At 36.7% G+C, this 20,493-nt stretch overlaps 1 protein-coding gene across 4 annotated transcripts in view; it reads right to left on the reverse strand.

Annotated features, from left to right (window-relative positions):
• Window positions 1-698: 698 nt before the first annotated feature.
• The window catches only part of LOC121868752 (dorsal-ventral patterning protein Sog-like), a 77,765-nt gene continuing 57,970 nt past the window's right edge, over window positions 699-20,493 (reverse strand). For all 4 annotated transcript variants that reach the window (XM_042369632.1, XM_042369630.1, XM_042369631.1 and 1 more), the window contains exons 5-11: window positions 16,864-17,203; window positions 15,526-16,573; window positions 14,971-15,144; window positions 13,731-13,858; window positions 12,639-12,878; window positions 9,535-9,615; window positions 699-9,156 (exon numbers count right to left, since the gene is read on the reverse strand). In XM_042369632.1, coding sequence (XP_042225566.1) covers window positions 8,974-9,156; window positions 9,535-9,615; window positions 12,639-12,878; window positions 13,731-13,858; window positions 14,971-15,144; window positions 15,526-16,573; window positions 16,864-17,203 — 2,194 coding nt within the window. In that variant the 3' untranslated portion in view covers window positions 699-8,973. The remainder of the gene's footprint in view (window positions 9,157-9,534; window positions 9,616-12,638; window positions 12,879-13,730; window positions 13,859-14,970; window positions 15,145-15,525; window positions 16,574-16,863; window positions 17,204-20,493) is intronic.

A 20,493-nucleotide genomic window follows, 5' to 3' on the forward strand; every position in this document is an offset into this window, starting at 1 on the left:
TCTTCTCCATCACCACCTCCCACCTCCTTCCTTCTCCATCACCACCACTTCTTCTCCATCACCATCACCACATCACTTCTCCATCACCACCACTTCTCCATCACCACCTCTTCCTTCTTCTCCATCACCACCTCCTTCTCTCCTCCATCCATCACCACCTTCTTCTCCATTCTTCTCCATCACCACCTCCTCCTCCTCCATCACCATTCTCTCCATTCCTTCTCCATCACCACCTCCTCCTTCTTCTCCATCACCACTCCTCTCCTCTCCATCACCACCTCCTCTTCCTTCTTCTCCATCACCACCTCCTTCTTCTCACCTCTCCTTCTCCATCACCACCTCCTCCTTCTTCTCCATCACCTCCTCTTCCTTCTTCTCCATCACCACCTCCTCCTCCTTCTTCTCCATCACCACCTCCTCCTCCTTCTTCTCCATCACCACCTCCTCCTCCATCCCCACCTCTTCTTCCTGCCTCTCCATCACCACCTCCTCTTCCTTCTTCTCCATCACCACCTCCTCCTCCTCTTTCTCCATCACCACCACCTCCTCCTTCTTCTCCATCACCACTTCCTCCTCCATCTTCTCCATCACCTCCTCCTCCCCCATCTCCTCTTCATCCTCCATCCTCGTACCTTCAAAAGACAAACCATCCCCCCTAAGCCAAACAAATTTTTACAAGGATAAAGCAAAGTCATAACAATTGTAGTGACTTTATTCTTTTAGAACAACAACAAAAGTTTATTATTTACATATTTAGGAATGCTAAGAAAAGATAAATATATATATATTTATATATATTTGACTATGTAATACACTAATAAGAGGGGAAATGGCAATGAAAGAAATAGTACAATGAATGAAAGAATGCAAATGAAAAAAAGAGAGAAAAGGCAATATGAGAAAAAATTTGAATCAGAAAAAAAGAGAGCAGCAGATGTGAAAGAGAGAAAAACAGAAATTACAGTGTAAACTTCATAATGAAAACACAGCAATTCCCAGCTTTAGCACGTCATTACACAGAATGGCAGCATGTATTATCAGCAATAACTATAAAAAAATATTGCTTATTTGATTTACATGTGATTGCTAACAAAATAAGGAAGACATTCGTTTGTTACACTATAATGGTCATGTGTAGCTGCCTCGACTTCAGATACTGTACCTCAAGGGAGCAAATTTTGTTTTTGCATCTGGTATAACTTCAAATTGTTTCGGCCAAGACTTTCAAATATATTTTACAAAAGGCATAAACCTTTCTTATAATATTATTATTTTTTTAAATATATAATTATGAGCCAACAAAAGTTTTTGTATTATTGAGCAAGTCTGAGAATAAAAGTCAATCAATGGACACAGATTGCATGGAAAGTTAATATAATTTTAATACTACATAAACATGTGGTCTCTTGTACATACAGTATCAGTGAGAGGCAGACAGTTGGGGCAGTAGTATGTCCTCCTGCACTTTCAGCCAAGGGTTTACCTTTCCTCTGGCATTTTCATAAACATAATTCTTGATGATATTAAAAACAATGCAAAACCGAGAAACTTGCATTTGTAAAACACTAAAGTAGTTAAAAAATAATTAGATGGTAATTATGTCACCTCACACTTCCTCTTTTCCACTTGAACACCTCAATGCAAGTGAACAGTACAAATTGCTGTTGAATATTGGGAAGGCTTTGAGGGTGAGAAAAGTTTGTCTATGTATACAGATCTGTGTCAACAGATTGAGCAGACACTTTTTGTCAAGTGTTGATGATTTGATTGAGTTTATTTTAATATGAATGGTCTACACTTGTTCATAAATGCTTAAATGATGTGTACTCATATGACTGTACAGGTACTTCCCATTTAGCTACCTGAAGGGGTCACAAGTAAGCTAGCATCACAGGGAGACTTTTATTTAGTATGGTTGTATTCTCTGGTCAGTAAGGCTACATACACAACGGATGATGCTGGCACCATTCACAGGATTCTACCATTGTCTTCATCACAGCTACAATAAGGTTGCATCAAATCCTGTAGTAATCAACTGACCTAAACCAGATTAATATCTTCATCGATCCATAGGTATAAATTATCTTTTGAGTGTTACATACAGTACAGTACTATATAAGTAAATTCATGCATAATAATTTTTTCATTCTTTACCTTTGTAATGACTTATAAAATATTTCCACAATTTCAGTTTGTCATATAAATTTAAAGTAGCAAAGGTTGATAATTCTTTAAAATATTTAAAAGGTTTTCTCACAATAAATCATCAGCATTGGTCACAAACAAGTGTAGTCCGAATGAAAACAAAGGCCATGATAATTACTGTAATAAATATAAATGTAATAACTCACTAAAAGTTTGCATTACTGCAGTATTATATTTGTATATTGTATTATACATACTGTAATTTCAAAATATTGACTGAAACTACAGCATAGTTTCACGATTTGTCAAAATGACAGCTCCTCAAGACTATTGGTAGTCATCCAGTTTAACTATTGGGTATACCTGTACTGTACTGTATTAGTAGAACTGTACACATGTAAACTGCCAGAAGTAATAAGATTAAAAAGTTCTTTAATATAATGAAGCTACAATTATCAAACTTTTGATTGGTTGCAGCAGTTTGTCTCAGATTATCAGAGATTGATATCATTACACATACAGGTATGGCCATGCTTGCTAATTTAAAAAACCCTGAATAATTAATGTAATAGATAACAAATCTGTAAAAGTTTAAATTTAGTACACTGTTGGGTGATGACTATAATATTTAGCTTAAGTAATCACTGTTAGCCATTAATAAATTCAGAAATATAAAAATTGGTTAAAAATTAAATGACACTTGTCACACCAGAGTTAGGTCACTGGGGATACTTGAGACTACCAAACAGCTATGAAGTTAGTTTTGATGTTACCTCAGCATCTCGTAATGGCTTGAAACGCTAAATTTCTCAATGGTTCTGGAATTACTGCATTATTCTTCAGATGATTTTCTGATCAAATAGTAAACCCACAGAAAACTGCCACCTCACCACCACAATGGTATAACTAAAGAACAAAAAACAAAACAAGGTGTTGTACTATACCACTGTAGTTTGTTGCTGTGATACACATAAAACATATACGTACTGTACAGTGTAATTCAATAATTATTTACTACATGATCATCAGTTTAATTCATCATGTTCTGTGCTGGGATGAACAAACAGTCATTGAGGAGTGCAGCTATTTATCATATTTCTCCATTGTTTTAAAGAAGTGAAACTATGCTTCCTCACTACAAATGCTCTTTAGATAATGCTGAGAAACTTATCTGATTTGTCTAATATCAACACAACAATGGGATATGCACAGACATACAGTACTTAAAATAAATGATATGATGACAAAAAAAAAGATGATGAAACAAACAAGGAAGATGTTGAATAAGGAATTTTTTGCAACCTAAAAAAATCAAAATGAAAGAAACAGATAGAGATTCATATTAAGCTCATTTGAAAAAAATATGACTATAAATTTATAATTTTTAAATACCATAGTACAGTAAATCTGTCAAATGTATGAGATGACTTTTGAGGCATTCAAAAGGAAAATATTAATGTCTGAGAGTGTAAGAAATATGTATTTATCTTCAGCAGAAGCTGTGAGGTGTGCATTTTTTACAAAATATTTCATTTGAGAACATCCTTATCATGCTTTTGATAAAAATTATCTGCAAAAACTGACTAGCTTGAGAAATTATCATTAGTGTTTTTGTATTTTGTTTATATTTACATTCGACAAGGTACAAATACTGAAACTAAAATAAAAAAAAACTAAATTGCCTACCATGGATAGAAAAGAAACAGCTAAATAAATAAAGATATTAGTTATCATACAAATTTAAATGAAAATGCCAGTTTTCGCAAATGCATCACTTAATGTCAACCTATAATATATAACTTAGCAATATACCCTGCAAAGAAGACCTTTCATCATTCAAAGAGGCCATCATCAGAGGCCATCATCAGAGGCCATCATCAGAGGCCATCATCAATGAGGCCGTCATCAGACACCAAAAGTGGCCCTCTTCAGAGACCATCATTAAAAAGGGCCATCATTAGAGGCCATCATCAATGAGGCCACCATTCAAGGTGGCCCTCTTCAGGGCCATCATTAAAGTGGCCATCATCAGAGGCCATTAACAGAGGTCATCATCAAAGAGGCCATCATCAAAAGCGGATCAGGCTACATCCTCTTTTAATCAAATGAACCTAATTTCTATATACAGAACACATTTTCTTAATAAAAGTTCAAATTATTCAAAGGACAAACTGCCATGACCACAAAAGAGTTCATCTGTCAATGACTGCCACTGCCACATGTTTCTAACACACATTCTTGAGTTTAATGTCAATACATGTGAGGTATAATGGTTTACACTCTTCCACTATCCTCACTTTACCTTAATGTTAACCATATCATCAAATTAAGAGAAGATCAGCAATTATAAGTTTTACATATTACTGATACTGTATACAGTTTTTGATAACATATGCAACAAAAGAAGAATAAGCCTCTTCAAGGAAACACTAAGTACTCAGAATTCACCCATATTGTCACAGCTGGGTCCTCCTCCAAGTTCTCCTGTTACTATGTAGGGTTATTGTTTTGTTACAACCTGCTGCATGCTGAACTTCTGGCTACAAACATTCACATCAAGAGTCAACCAATATAAGAACTGAAATAAGAATTATCCAATAACAGCTGCATAATACACTATAATAATAAGCCAATGGGACTAGTGATCATGTACAATATTTTTATCTTCTCAGATCAGTGTAGCTGTCAGACTGTGAATGTTTTAAATATCACAGGTGTTCCAATTTGTGCTACTTTACGCTCAAGTGCTCATGGAGTTTAAAAGTGACTACAGTAGCCTCAATTTATTAATATATATATAATATAATATTACAGTGCACTACAGTACTGTCCTAATAATTCAGCATCTCTTTTCTAGCCTGGGCAGAATTTGATAACAAACCCATCCTTGTGGCACTTTAACTTACCCTACTACTGTAGTATGAACTATGGCATGCTTGTTATTTCAAAGGACTTGTTATTCCAATAACTCCCTGAAGTATAAATATATTTTCCTCAAATAACTAAACAAGTCCATATTATGAAATTATGCCTGCATTCATACTATAAACACCTTTTCCCAAAGTTAAATGAGAACAGCACAAACATATCATTGATCAATAACTTAAATGCCTGCCTCTACAATAACATTCAAGTCTCACTTGTGCCCCTTTATAATAGATTTTGCTCAATTAAACATAATAACTCCCCATTATCACTTGGTTCCACAATATTGTAATTCCTAAATGTACTTTTTTTCTTGTAGTTATATTTAACACAGTAGCTCACTCATGGGCATTAATTTTATTGAAATGTACATGAAAATTGCAAATTTCAGTTCCCAAATTTTAATACAGGTACCCGGTACTCAAATTAAAAATTACCATTAAAGGAGCAAGGAAAAGACCTTACCTTGACTGCCACATATTTTCTGACAGTGTACAATCATTCTCCATTTACTTTTTTGTTTACTTCTAAATACTGTATATATTCTTCCTAAATGTTCTTGAGAAAATTCAGCTTTTTTCCTGTTTCATGTTTCAAGTAAAAAAATATTGAAAAAGTCTTACCAATACCACGTTCAAAGTGACATACAGTAAAAGTTTTTTAGGTAATTTTGTATTTGTTGTCAAGCCTTTCTTACATTTTGCAGTACAGATAATTATGGTCTTTGACATTAGCCTGGGGAACAACGGTACATCTGCCTTCCACCCCCTGACTTGATGGCTTAAGGTTTTGCTTTTTATTGACCTGCATAAAAATGTAATGTAAAACTCAAAGATACAAATTCCAATGAACAATGTTGATAAAGCTTTTCTGTAGTCAGATGAAATTATCACCTACAGTAAAATAAATAAATAATATATAACCAGTATTTTGTTGTTCATTCCCTCAGATAAATGAGATAGCTTAAAACAGAGTGTAGTGAAGTGTGGCATGGATCACTGAGTAACAAGTACTACAACTGACCAAAAAATAGTTGTCAGTGTAAGTCAGTGTTATGTGACAATGGCTGGTCTCTTTTGCTGATCAAATGCATCACACTGTACAAATCACTGCTAAGCTGCATTATGTCAACTACCTGTATAGATAAAACAAAAATGACCTAAGATATTTAAATTATAGTTTGGTTAAATCAAGTGAAACGACCAATTGCTTCCACACGGCACAATGCACCTGATCAATGGTGTGTCTTGGCTGTTGGTGCTTGACCTCAATACTGTGACAAACATCCAAGTACTCTGCTGTTAAACCTTTTAATTAAATAATTAGTCTAGAAAAAGTTGGGATACATATGTTGTATTATGCAACCCATGGATAAGTGCAAAATACCTCCATTAATATATCATGTAATGTTCACAAGTCATGTGACATGACTACTTTACTGTAAGTGTTGAAATTTGGAGTCAAGCAATAACAAGGTACTGTACAAGAAGAAAATACAAGACATAAAAGAGAAAAGGATACAACTTATAAAAATTAAAATCTAATGGTACTAAATCAACTATGGATCTGCTACAATATTGCTATTTATTATTACAGTATTATAATTTCTACTCTTGTAATTAAGAATAGGAAACAGACTTCAAAATTCCTAATATTCATTACAATGACTGACAAATATTAAATATTGGAGGATTGTTAAGACAAAAATTAGTTGTGACTAAAACACTGGGTATATAACCATTAGTGATGGTATTATACAAGTCTTCCTTAACATAAATAACTATACAGTATATTTTTTCCATCTCAAAGCCTCAGTTCTTAGTTCGGGGATCCCGTACCATGTTATTTTGGGAAAACTAATGCTTAGCAGCTGACTGGAATAAAATTTGCACTTACCCAGAGATGATAGTCTGCTGGACCTGGAAAATGAGCTTACCCTCTGATAACCAAATTAGGTTCAAATTTCTGTAAATAGTGAACTAGTGAACCTTACTGCATTATTTCATAGGGTCACATCAATTCCCAAACATGCAAAGAATTGTAAAGCAATCTCTAGTCACAAAATAGCCACTACTATTATAATGTATATACATTTTTACAAAAATATTGTTCTTCCTACTACATCAGGGTCTGTTTCACACCAAGTACTGTACCAAAATTTCACAAATGGTCAACACTTAAAATTATTTACTCTATTACTGATAGCCTCAAAGACAGAATCAGACCCTGCTGCCATCAAAAAGCTTGGTTCACAACACATCATTCTAATACAGAAATAAACTACATTTTTTATTTCCACCTTATAAATAGAAGCGGTAGCCTCCACAGTTTGAATAATAAAATGCACCACAGGAGAAGTGATCACCCTCAGCACTTCAGAAAATGACTTCAGTAACCTATATTATCAGCCTAGAATTGAGCTTGGAGTAAGAACTCTGTCAGCATTTTTTATATGTGAGTTCTGCCCACCAGATACAAAATATGAGGGAGGGAGAAGGGGGTAAGAGTGAGGAGATTCATGATTTTATGCCTTCCATACTAGTTTTTGCAAAGGATTTAATGCTTGTAAACTTAATGAGTTTCATTCATAAACTTTTCTTCAAGAAAAATTCCTTAAGGCTCATGACATGTGGAGGGGAACAAGTTACTGCACATCACAAAAGTCCAAATTCTATGTTTATTGAAGAAATGAGCCATCTGAACAGTAGAGTATTATGGCATCATAACTGCTGATCTCCTCACCAATACAGCAATATTCTGTAACTACTCAAAATCAGATTTAGAAACACCCGTCATCTTTGGTACCATAGACAGCTTGCTGCCAAGGGAGAGAGAGGAATCATTCATGGTGGTCAGAGGAACTTTAAATTTTGTTGACCTTATAAACCAAGCCTCTTTACTAGGTGCACTGGTACAAAATATTGTAGATAACCTCTACAATAATCCATTCCTAATGCATTAGTAACAGTCAATAAACATGTATGGTAAAATATATCCTCAAATTAGTACCCAATGGAAGAACACTAAGTCTTAAAATCAAATTAAAAAATCTTAGCATTTCTTTAATAATGTGGCATCACACTTCACACTTGCATTCAACAGGTGTAAAAATGTTTGTTTTGAGAATGACCATCTTGCATCAATAGAGTAAGTCTTTTTGGAATTTTTGGAGGATGCTGCACTGATCTTACTCCATGATATATGTTCACCACCAGGAAGACACCAGTCCTGCCTCAGCACCAGCTTAACGACTCAGGTCCCATATGGTCTGGTCCTTTGCTAGGACCTCTGGCATGTCTTTCCATCCTGTTGCTTAAGGATTTTAGACATGGCCAGATCCTTCAGCCCTTCTTGGAAGACCTCAGGCCTGTCTGCATCCTTTGCTACGAACCTCAGGCATTTCTGCATCTCAGCCACTGACTTCAGAACAGAACTTATGGCTTGCCTGTACAGTATTCTGTAACCCACTACTTAGCTGCAATTGCCCCCCTATATTAACTAGGACTTTGAAATACCTGTATTCTTCTGCCCTTGACTATGGAATCTTTTCTTTCAATGTTTTAAAATTCTTTGTATTCATATATGTTCACATATTTTAACTGCATTCAGAACCTGAGAGATGTCAGCTTCCTTCATTCTTTTGCTTCACCAAATTACCACCAACCATTCTTCATCCACAAAAAATTGCCACACCAGGGCCACAAAAAATGGAAAAATACCAGGCTGGAGTTCCTAGTTGAAAAAGCAAACATTTAGCACAGCTAAGAGGGAAAGAATGCCTAATATCTGCTATTTTTGTTTTGAACACCTGAAGTACGTGGCAGTCATTTCAACCCTCTACATCTAACCAATGTAAGATTTACTGACAGATTTAATTGGTTGCCCTTAACCTAAACTATGCATTCAGTTACCGTTTTTATTCTTATGAGTACTCTTTATGTATGGTTTTAGCCAACGTGTTTTATTACCGTGGTTAATTGTGCTATTTTCATTGGCACATCGAGGGCAGCACTCCTGCTTCTCTTGAATCATTGCCTGGCATCTTAGAGTGGGACACTGATGATAAGCACACGTGATATTGCTATCCTGTTGGAAGATAAGAATTCAACAATTAATGGAATAAATTGTATCCTGTAGTAATGGCCAAAAAAATCATTGTTTGTTAATAGTTATATTTATTTTCTATGCTCTTATTTATTGAATCTGATTTGTAAAATTAAAACATATTCGTCAAGTATATGTAGTCAATCTGTTTTATAGTTACATTTTTAATTACTATAGTACACTGCACTGAATTGATCATTCATGTATTTTAATTCTCCCTTTTTATCTTCCTGGACAGTATATAGATACTTCTGGTTCTTCAAACCTCGAAGTTCAGTGGTATCGGCTTCACACTGGTTAACAGAGGGGCATATTACCAAACCTTTACTATATTTCCTGACAAAGGCAGCGGATCCTTACCTTACACTTGCAGGTCACACATTTGTAGTACCCAATGGATGCCACTCTAGGATGCCACTCTGCACCATTTTCATACAATAGCTGGAAGTAGAGTACAATAATGATCAGTGCTGACAATAAAATAGAATTATGGCACCAACATATACATAGCCAAAGTAAGACAAAATTCAAAACATTGTATTGTACAGTATAAAAAAAAAAGTAAGAGTGGTCAGCGATTCTTTCAATCTTCAGGATAATTCTCTGAAAGATGAAGAAGGATCCGTCTTTCACAAACTTTAGATTCTGTTGCTTGATGACAAAATGTATCAAAAGATGAAATTGTGTATGTACTGTACTTCAGTTCAACCTTCCCTGTTAGTGGAGGCATAAATTTTTTATTACACTTAATTTTTCCTGGATAATTTGTTTTACTATTTCCATCTTAAAACTAATCATCCCTTCACTTAGTGGTGACCGTGATTCACCTACCATAGAGTGAAGGATTACTGTACAAGTAAAGTTAATAATAGACTAATAAAGTACAGACTAACCACCCAAATGGCTAATACGCTGATAAGTGGTGAAATATCAAGACCAGCACACAGTAATGCACAAACGAAACAGAGGAAAAGTGAATAAGTGAAAATTAGTGGCTTATCCTAGAAACAGTAACAGGTCCGTCCCTCGTAAAGATCTTCAGGAGTGAAGTGCTTCCCCATCTGGAGTACTGTCACCCCATCTGGTCCCCGAGATATGCTAGGGACTGTCAGTTGGTTGAAAATGTTCAAAGGAGGGCCACCAGACTGGTGCCTGCACTTCGGCACCTCAGCTACCCTGAGAGATTGGAGCGCCTGAACTTGCCTAGCTTATACTACAGACAGGCAAGGGGGGATCTAGTTGAGGTATATAAGCATCTCAGGGGGCACTACTCAGTTGAGTGTCCTTACTTGGAGCTGGCGGACGCTCGCCCCACAAGGGGTCACAGCTCAAGATTGAAGAAGCCGCAAGTCCAGAAAACCGTGAGGGCAAACTTTTTTGGAGTGAGGGTTGTAAACTCTTGGAACAATCTACCAGAGAGTGTTGTGACGGCACCAAGTGTGAGCTCTTTCAAGACAAGACTTGACCAACACTGGAGCGGGTTCAGGTACATTCAGGAGCCGGTGCATGCCCAGTATTTGCCAACAGTGCGTGACAGAGACGTGACTGATTGCCCGGATGGCTAGCGAGCCGATCTTTTGGTGAAGAAGATAAATGAAAAGGAAAAGTAATCAGAGACGTGACCTACCGCCCAGGCGGCTAACAAGCCGATAAGTGGGGAAGAGGATACAAGTAAAAAAGTAAAAGTATTATGTTTCCACACAGGCACCTGAATGCCTACACTGTACAGGACATTATGCCCAGAGGTCACTAGTGCCACCAGTATATTAAGTCACAAATATTATGTCATACAGAATTAACACATATATTCATAGTTCATCATGTATCATTAGCAGGAAGAGAATAGTGCACAAGAGTGATTTTGCCCTGAGCATGCACTGTGAATTTGCACTAAGTGATCAATAACAATTAAAGGAACTGATGTCTATGAAACTAAATTCACGTTCTTGACATTGTGTACAGTGGACCAGAGAGGCACCTGAATCTCTACACACCTCTAAGCAACTGTCAAACCCAAGCAGCAAACATCTACGTACTTCTAGATCAGCTTAGTCACTACATATACGGCTAAAAGAATTTATACTCAGTAGCTATACAAGACAAATTACCACAAGATATGCATAAGACTGTCTGAGGATCCAATTAAAGCGCTCAAATGCAGCTCAGTTACAAACAATGAACATGCCATGTTTCTTTGGCAAAGAATGTATGAAACAACTTTAGGGTTAATTTCAACTGTAGAGGATCATGAAACCAAGATAGATATGTTAGATAAAGAACTCCAACAATCAATGCAGGAAAGATTAAAGAACAAAAAAAAAAATCATAAACAAATCAAGACCCACAGCAATTCAGAGATATAATGTGGCAGTTAGGGCTAACATAACACAAATTTCCAAGACAAGATGAGAGAAGAATTAAACAAATGTAAAGACAACTTAATTACAGTACCCGTATATATAAAGAATCTAGCAAAGAAGAAGGGAGAGACAAACAAACAAACACTTTCACAGACACTGAGATATGTGGTTGAATTTAAATACAAGTTGCACATCACAAATGTGGAAAGACATAACAAATACACAGTGCAGTTAGTTAGAATCATCATCCTAAACAGACACACAGGAGGCAGCAACAAGTGGGAGCAGCAGTGAAAAAAGGAAAACAAGTTTTGGGAATTATAATCCATACCTTCAAACACACAAATATGAAAATGCTCCTTCAACTTTATAAATCTCACATACCCGGTATGTCCCAGTCTGGATCACTTTATACAAGCATGGAAACCCTACCTCCAGAAAGAATTAGCATTTTTAAAAAGGTGCAGCACTAGAGTGACTAAGATGATTCTGGAAATGTCATTGCGATTAACCAAGTAGACTGAGGGCCTTAAGACAAACAACCCTTCAGACATGACACAATAGGGCAGATCTCATAGACATTCAAAATCCTAAAAGGGATGAAAATGTGAACAAGGACCATTTTTCAAAATGTCACGCACCACTAACACAAAGGAACATAACTTCAATCTTGCCAAGATATCATGCAGAATGAATGTAAGGAATTACTTCTTCACACAGAGGGTGGTAGACCTATGGAACGGTCTACCAGCTCAAGCTGTGGAATCAAGAACAATAATCAGCTTCAAAATAGCCTTAGCCAAGACTATCAAGAACAATTGAGGGATCCTGTACAGGCCACTGGCTTCCTTCTCTCAGCATGGTGAACTCTAATTTGGGTGACCATTAGGTAAACAAGGTAAATAAGGTATACAGTACTGCACTTCTGAAATCACCCTATTAGGCTAAGGTCCTGTAATCTATGGTATATCATACAGTATTTGAATCCCATAACGAATTTTGACATCACTTAACATGTAAACACTAATAAGCATACCGGTATTCTATTTTGTAATCCCCAAACAAAAACTTTTCTTGAGTTGCTATACATGACCAGGCACTTACCCGGTTGTTCAAAAGACATCCTCCTCTGCCAAGAATGATGTTCCTATGTTCTTCTTCTGTTACCAATTCTCCCTCATTTACCATCCCAGGTTGAGCCGTGGGCTGGGGAGCCTCAGGTCTTGGGGTGCGACACTTAGCACAGCAGGAGTCAGGCTGCGGCTCCATTTCATCAGGACCACAGGGAAGAGGTGGGCATGGGAACCTTGAGCAGTTGACAACTGGCCTTCCACTTGAATGTAGCTGTCAGGCAAAATAACAATTCAGCTCAAAATGAAACTATGAATATAATATTTATAGTCTTTGTTTGGTATGGATTAAATTTACTAACCCCTTCAATTTTTATACAAAAACATATTTTTCTTGTGTATTTTGTTCAAATATGGCTTTCATTTCCATCGGAAAAAAGCTGTGACCCCCCCCCCCCCAACTACCATAAATTTTGTTGCAAAGTGGGCTGGACTTTGAAGTAGAGGGAAAAACACCAAACAAACCTGTGAAAACCTTACCTAACCTACAAAAAAATTAAGATTTGATTTCAAGTTTATGGGTCCCTCCTCATCTGAACACAGAAAATAACATAACCTTCACATATTGAACTAAACACCAAAAACATGAATAAGGTTCCATAAGGTTTAGAAAGTTTGTTTGGTGATTTTTTTGTGTGTGTGTTTTAACCCCACATTTTCCCTCTATTTCAAAGTCCTGTCCACTTTGAACAACCAATATTAATGGTAATTGGGGGGGAGGAGGGTTATATCTTCATATATGAGCAAAGCACACCAAAATACATCAGAAAATTATGTTTTTATATAAAAATCGAAGGGGAGGGTAACACAAAACTTTACCCTTTATTTTTTGGATGATAATCAAAATGGATTGCACATCCACAGATATCGGTACTTCACATTTCTCTTCCCTTTGCTTTTATTGAGGAATTTTGTTTCACATGGGGATAATGAGAAAGGAATATCACTTTTATTCTGATCAGATAAAAAATATCACTTATTAAACAGGTATTGTACATGATGCACAGTTGTCAGAGACCCCAGAAGTTTTAATAATTTTTGTTTCAAGAGCATCAATTACACTTACCAAGCAGGTACAGGTGACACACTTATCAAAGCCTTTTGGGGTGAGGAAAGGATGCCATTTTGATCCCAATAGGTGCTTTTGATCATTTAGCTCACACATTTTGCTCTCTTCTGCAACATCATTTGGACCTGTAAAATAATCAAACTTGCATGAGTGCAAATACCAAACTGGGATGATGTGTAAACTGCATGACTGAAGTGAGCATTACGAACCTATTTGTAATTACTGTAACCTGCATGTTTTAATGGTAACCAGGACACAGGTAAGTAAACTGAGGGTGTAAATAGTGAGAGGGATTATGTCTGGGGATAAAAGGCCGACCCTTGTGCACAAAAGGTGTGTAATTCCATTGCAGTGTAAGTCGTTCATCTTCAAACTGCAGGTTTTGCAATTTTTTTAAATACAGTACTGTCCAGTACAGTATTTCATTACTTGTAGTAAATAAATCAAAAACATTTATGTCAACAAAAGAAGAGATCTTAACTAAATGTAGTACAGTAGTCACTTATATTATGACCTATAAAAATAATGTACGTATTCATTTACTTATATATTTTTTATTATTCTCTTTTTTTCATGGGGATTAGCCCACCTGGGCACAGGTCACTGACCCATATTGGGGCCTTGGGGGGGGGGGGATGTAATAATAATAATAATAATAATAATAATAATAATAATAATAATAATAATAAGTAATAATAATAATAATAATAATAATAATAATAATAATAATAATAATAATAATAATAATAATAATAATAATAATAATAATAATAAATACAATTTATGAAAAATAAAAATAATTAAATAATAATAATAATAATAATAATAATAATAATAATATTAATGATAATAATGATAATAACGACAAAAATAATAATAATAATAATAATCATAGACATACAAAAATGAAAAAAAAGATCAAGAGTGAGAAACAATATATGTACCTATTGTATGTTGTGTTGTCAAAGTAAGAGAAACAATTGAGACCCTGCAATTGTGTGTAAATGAGGCAGAAAGTCAGATCAGCAATCTGGGACTTGGTCACAATTTTCCTGATGCCATATGGCAGCAGGGTCCACCATTAGACGACACATTATGTTTCCAATATCTTTCCAAGCAGTAGTACCTCCCTGTTTGGTAGCTGCCTACTACCTTAGTGGTATGCTGTTTTAGAAACACAATGGTTTCATATCATATACTGTAGTACCTGTGTGTGTGTATTTTTCACCTGTCTCACCTGTTTCACCTGGGCACACCTGGCAGCATTGGTTAGGTGGGGTGTAAGCGCCCTCACAATCAAGTCTATGACATATTACATCCTGGCACTTGATTTTGCCCCGGGTGCACATACACATTGAGCATACATTGACAGGCGACTGCCAGCTCTTCCCATCCTCGAACACTCTTGCCTCTGTGGAGGAAATGAGTGTACAGTATAATACTTTGATAATATACAGTACTGTATATTTAATTCCATTGAAAGGGAAAGGGGACATCATTAGATTTTCCTTGAAGTTTATGAGACACAAGTAAAACATCAGCCACCAAAACAGAGATTTTTTTAATAACTATCAATAATATTCTTACTTTGTTTTAAAGTTACTTGATGATTAATAGTTCTTTAAAAAAAAATCTTGCACAAAATACAAAGATCAGTCTTTAAAAAAAATTGTCGACTGAAAAAATGAATGACATGAAAAAAAAAAAAAAAACAGAGAGCACAAAAATATTCAGGCTGAATTGAAAAATAAAAAAAAGCAATCCCAAATTCTACCAGAACACTGTAGCTTACCTTCATCTATACACCTGTGGCTCTGGGGAACTTCAGGAGCCGTTTCCTCTCGAAGAATGCATCGCCCATGAACACATTCCTCTTCGTCATATTCTTCAACGATAACTTCTTGATGATCTGAACCCATGAGACACTCAGAAGGGACAGACACCCCATGGATGAGGCCACTGAGGGAAGACTGCAGGGTGGAGTTGCTGTCTGGAGGCAGTAAAACTAAGTCTAAGTATGAGACTCCAGCTTCCAAGCGAGAGAGGGATAATCGGGTCAGCTGCGTTGAGTGAGCAAAGAGTTCACGTCCCTCCACATGTGCCTCAAGATCCATTTTTGTCATCTTAAATCGTGGATCCCAGAACTGGTCTTCTTCACGGAGAACGAGGTTCCAGAAAGGCTCAATAGCCCCATAGGGAGGCTGACCTGCAACCATCACATCGTAATGAGTGACACATGCCGAATCTACTGCCACCCAAACAGTGGCAGCCATAGGTACTTCTGGAGATGAGAGCAATACAGGCTGTGGGGATCGCAAGGCTTCTGTCACTGCTACTGGATTCAACATCCCACGAAGTTCTTCATTACTCTCACTAGCCACTACCACCTCCAGTTTTCCCCGAATAAGAGCATCAAGGTCACGATATGTGGTTCTGTCATAGGTACCATTTGCCCAACTGTCATGATAGAATGGTGTCAAGTTTTCAACAATGCGGTCCTGACGTTTATGCTTGGTTTTCAATGTAAGAGTAGAAACTTCAAAACCTTTCACATACACCTGATACTGGAAGGTGCCATTAGAAAGGGTAAGGAGAGCCCAACCTGCACCATAAGATGATGTCATGTCTGTGCTTTCTGTTGAAGTATCATCTTCAGAGTCTGGCACTGGTTTACTCAAGACAGCAGAGAAGACATTACACGTTGCACGAGGAGTGATCATTCCTTCCAGGGCCAGCTCTGGGGCAGCCTGACTCCAAACCTTCATGGCCACTTGGCCACGAGTCAGCCGAATAAGACTTCTTTCTCCCAGAGTAGTCATTATCTCTGCTCGATTCAAGTCCTTAGGAAATAAAACATTTCATTGTATCATTGCATAGTATTGTACATAGCCGAATCTGCCCTTAAGACCTCCTACAGCTCATATACCCGATAATTCAATACAATATTTAAAATATATTGCACAGCATATTGTATATGCTTATAATATCTGATGAGAGGTGAATGAATTCGAATTAATTTTGCTATATCTAATTATGATAAAGTAAAGGACATTCAAAATCTACCCAAAACCTACATCACAACTGTGTTGTATTAAAAATATCCCACATAAATACCTGGAATGCTACTCACCGAGAACACCTTTGGGAGAATGACTGTGTCAACAACTGGGTCGAGGGCACGTTCAGGCAGCAGTTCCACTACAAGTGAGGCATTGTGAGCCTCCCCATCAGCAAAGACCCCATTAAACACAAGACTAACGTGTAGGGAATCAGTTTTACGATCCACAGAGATTATTGCTGTACCTCCCCCACTGAGGGTCTGATTGGCAGTAGGAGGAGGTGTGAGGAGGGAGGAGAATACCTCTGTGTCAACTCCTACATAACGTGCTACCTGTCCGCTGATCGTGTCTTCTTGGGATTCGTCTGCGGGGGATAATGCAACCCACATCTGTTCTTCTCGCAGTAATGCCCTGGAGGTAAAAAAAGGAGGCTTATATTTGGTGTGGGAGAAGTACTGATACATAAAACTTACAGTGCTGTGTAATGAGCTTGGAGAAATGAACACTGTATAATAGTTTTTCTTCTATGAAATGTTGGGAAATGATATTGAGTGCTGCATACAGTACTGTATATAAAATGCAATAAAAGTGGATAGAAGATACTTAATGGTAAAATAGTAGTGTAAAGAGAACTCATATTCAAGAAATTTGTATTAAAAAAGAACTAAATACGTAAATTAACCCACATTTACTTACATTTAGAATGGTAAGTTGCATTTGAAAATTATAAATTTGGCATGTGAGGATTACAATACTAATTCTAAATTTTTGTTTTGCTCTATTCATATTTTTAAACCATTATTTTATACATTTCAAAGCTCTAGCTCTTTTCACTACCATAATATTTGCAAAGCAGTTCATAACACAGTACAGTACAGTACAGTACAGTACAGTACAGTAGCTACATGGTGAGTTACTGACTTTGTCCGGATGAAAGGACAGGAGATACAGTTGTGTATGACCATCCCCTAGGCCAAGGGTTTTCAAACTTTTTGAAGCCCTGGAACTTTGTACAAGGTATTTTAAAAAGAATCCTAGTACCTTGATCAAGAGGTAAAGTTTTAATGATCCAGTATAAAACAAATGATTATATATTACAGACGGGCAAGGGGTGACCTAGTTGAGGTGTATAAGCATCTCAGGGGGCACTACTCAGTCGAGTGTCCTTACTTGGAGCTGGCAGATGCTCGCCCCACAAGGGGTCACAGCTCAAGATTGAAGAAGCCGCAAGTCCAGAAAACTGTGTGGGCAAACTTTTTCGGAGTGAGGGTTGTAAACCCTTGGAACAATCTACCAGAGAGTGTTGTGACGGCACCGAGTGTGAGTTTTTTCAAGACAAGACTTGACCAACACTGGAGCGGGTTCAGGTACATTCAAGAGCTGGTGCATGCCTAGTATTTGCCAACAGTGCGTGACAGAGACGTGACTGATCGCCCGGGCGACTAGCAAGCCGATCTTTTGGTGAAGAGGATAAATGATGAGGAAAACTGCTCAGAGACGTGACCGATCGCCCAAACGGCTAACGAGCCGATCAGTGGTGTAAAGGATAAAAGAAAAACGAAAAAAAAGGGTCAACATATTTAAAAGTTTTAAGTGTTAATATATAAGCCAAGTGAATGATCATCATTTGGCACAGAAAATAACAGACAACTGAACACTTCACTTACAGCTTCATATTGTACCGATATCCTCATAGTCTCTTAAACATATTTTTTTTATAAAACGTCATCAAATATTTTTATATTTCATTATATTAAATACAGTGAGTAGTGTGAAAAATAATACCGTACGTGTATTCATGTGCACTGCATCTCATAATGATACGGAGTCGGTGGATTACAATCAATATCATAATTTGGCACAGAAAACATAAAGAATGACAATTAAAATATTATTCACTCACCCATTAACGATGAAGATGTCACTATATACTGTATACTTTTATAAAAATACCTTCAATTACCTATACGGTATAAAATATATTTGTTATATGTATATGGTACTAACAAATAATCATAATTTAGCACAGATAACATCAAGAAAATTGAAGCCGCATTTGTACCTCACTGGTGACCAACTTATGCTTTGGCAGAAAAGATCTTTATAAAACATCATAGAATATTTATGTACCACTGTAATATGTACAGTATTGCGATAGCTAAAACACATTTACACTGCATTTAATAACAATACTGTGACCATAACTTATGTGAACTGAGAAGACTTAACCTAAACACATAGACAATGAGGCCAGTGCTTGTGGCACCACCATCAACTGGGTTTTGATTACAGTGGGATCCTGTTTGTTACTATGGCTGCAAGAGTGCACCATATATTCTGGATATCCCATCGTTTCAATTCAAATTCTCTTTCAATCACTCTCTCTTTGCTTACAACTTTCAAAACATTATCATCAAGTTTGCTGAATAGATTTCATAAATTCATCCATGCTGGGTGATATTTATCCCGCCTCTCTCTCTCTCATGCAGAGCCTCACGGAACCACATCAAGTTTGTAAACCCCTGCCCCAGGCCACCCCCAACTCACTACCAAATGTAAGTTCTGTCTTTAAAACTGTGGAGATACCTCTCTCCACACTTTGAAATCTAACAAAGAATCAAATCATTAGGCAAAACAATCCTGCCATAATATAGCATGCACTTAAAATTCGCGGATGACACCAAGAATGTCTTAGGGTAGTTTTAAAGTTGCTGTCATTTTTGCAGCCGGGACAGGGAACTATTCGTTCTAAGAGATAGTAATTTTTATTACCTGTATTGTACTGTATATGTGTGTGTGTGTGTGTGTAAACAAACACACAAAACACATACAGTACTAATAAATAATAATGGTAAATCCTCTCACAAATAAAAAGAAACAAGACAACAAAAATATATTAAAAAATGTAAGTTTATCCTCAAGTCAACTCCATACTTTGTTATTATAACAAAGCATGGAGTTGACTTGAGGGTAGATCCTAACATTTTTAATACATTTTGTTGTCTTGTTTCTGATCATTTGTGAGGATTTTCCCATTATTATTTATTTTGTGTGTGTGTGTGTGTAGACACACGCATATATAAAATAGAGGTAATTGTCCTAAGGGCAAACACAGAAATGGAATATACATTTCTTTGCACACGAGTAAAAATTATCCCCCCCCCCCCACGGCCATTTTGAAAACTTAACCCCTACGAATTTTAAGGGCATGCTGTACTAGTAATACGTCCATTAGCCAGAATTCCTCTTAGCCGGAACTTTTCAATAGTCGGAATTGAAATTTGCTTGGAATGTTTCCCGAAAATTCTAAGTTTGGGCATGATTTTCCGAGGGGCGCATTTTCTGAAAAATTCAGAGAAAAATTTCCCGGTACCTGGAAAAATTTCAGGGATGGGGGATTTTTTTCTGCGTTTGAGACGATAAGTGGTGCATTTTCTAGAAAGTCCGAGAAATTTTCCCAGTACCTGGAAAAATTCTGGGGATGGGGGGATTTTTCTAAGTTTGAGAAATGAGATAATGCATCATTCTGGAAAATTCCAAGAAAATTCTGGTACCCAGAAGAATTCAGGGGATAGGAGATTTTTTCCGGGTTTGAGAGATGAAAATTAGGCGAATTTTCCGGAAATTCTGAGAAAATTTTCCCAGTACCCAGACAAATTCCAGGGATGGGAGATTTTTCCGGGTATGAGAGAGTTGTCTCG

This window comes from Homarus americanus, unplaced genomic scaffold (assembly GCF_018991925.1).
Source record: "Homarus americanus isolate GMGI-L3 unplaced genomic scaffold, GMGI_Hamer_2.0 scaffold30535, whole genome shotgun sequence".
Lineage (NCBI taxonomy): Eukaryota > Metazoa > Arthropoda > Malacostraca > Decapoda > Nephropidae > Homarus > Homarus americanus.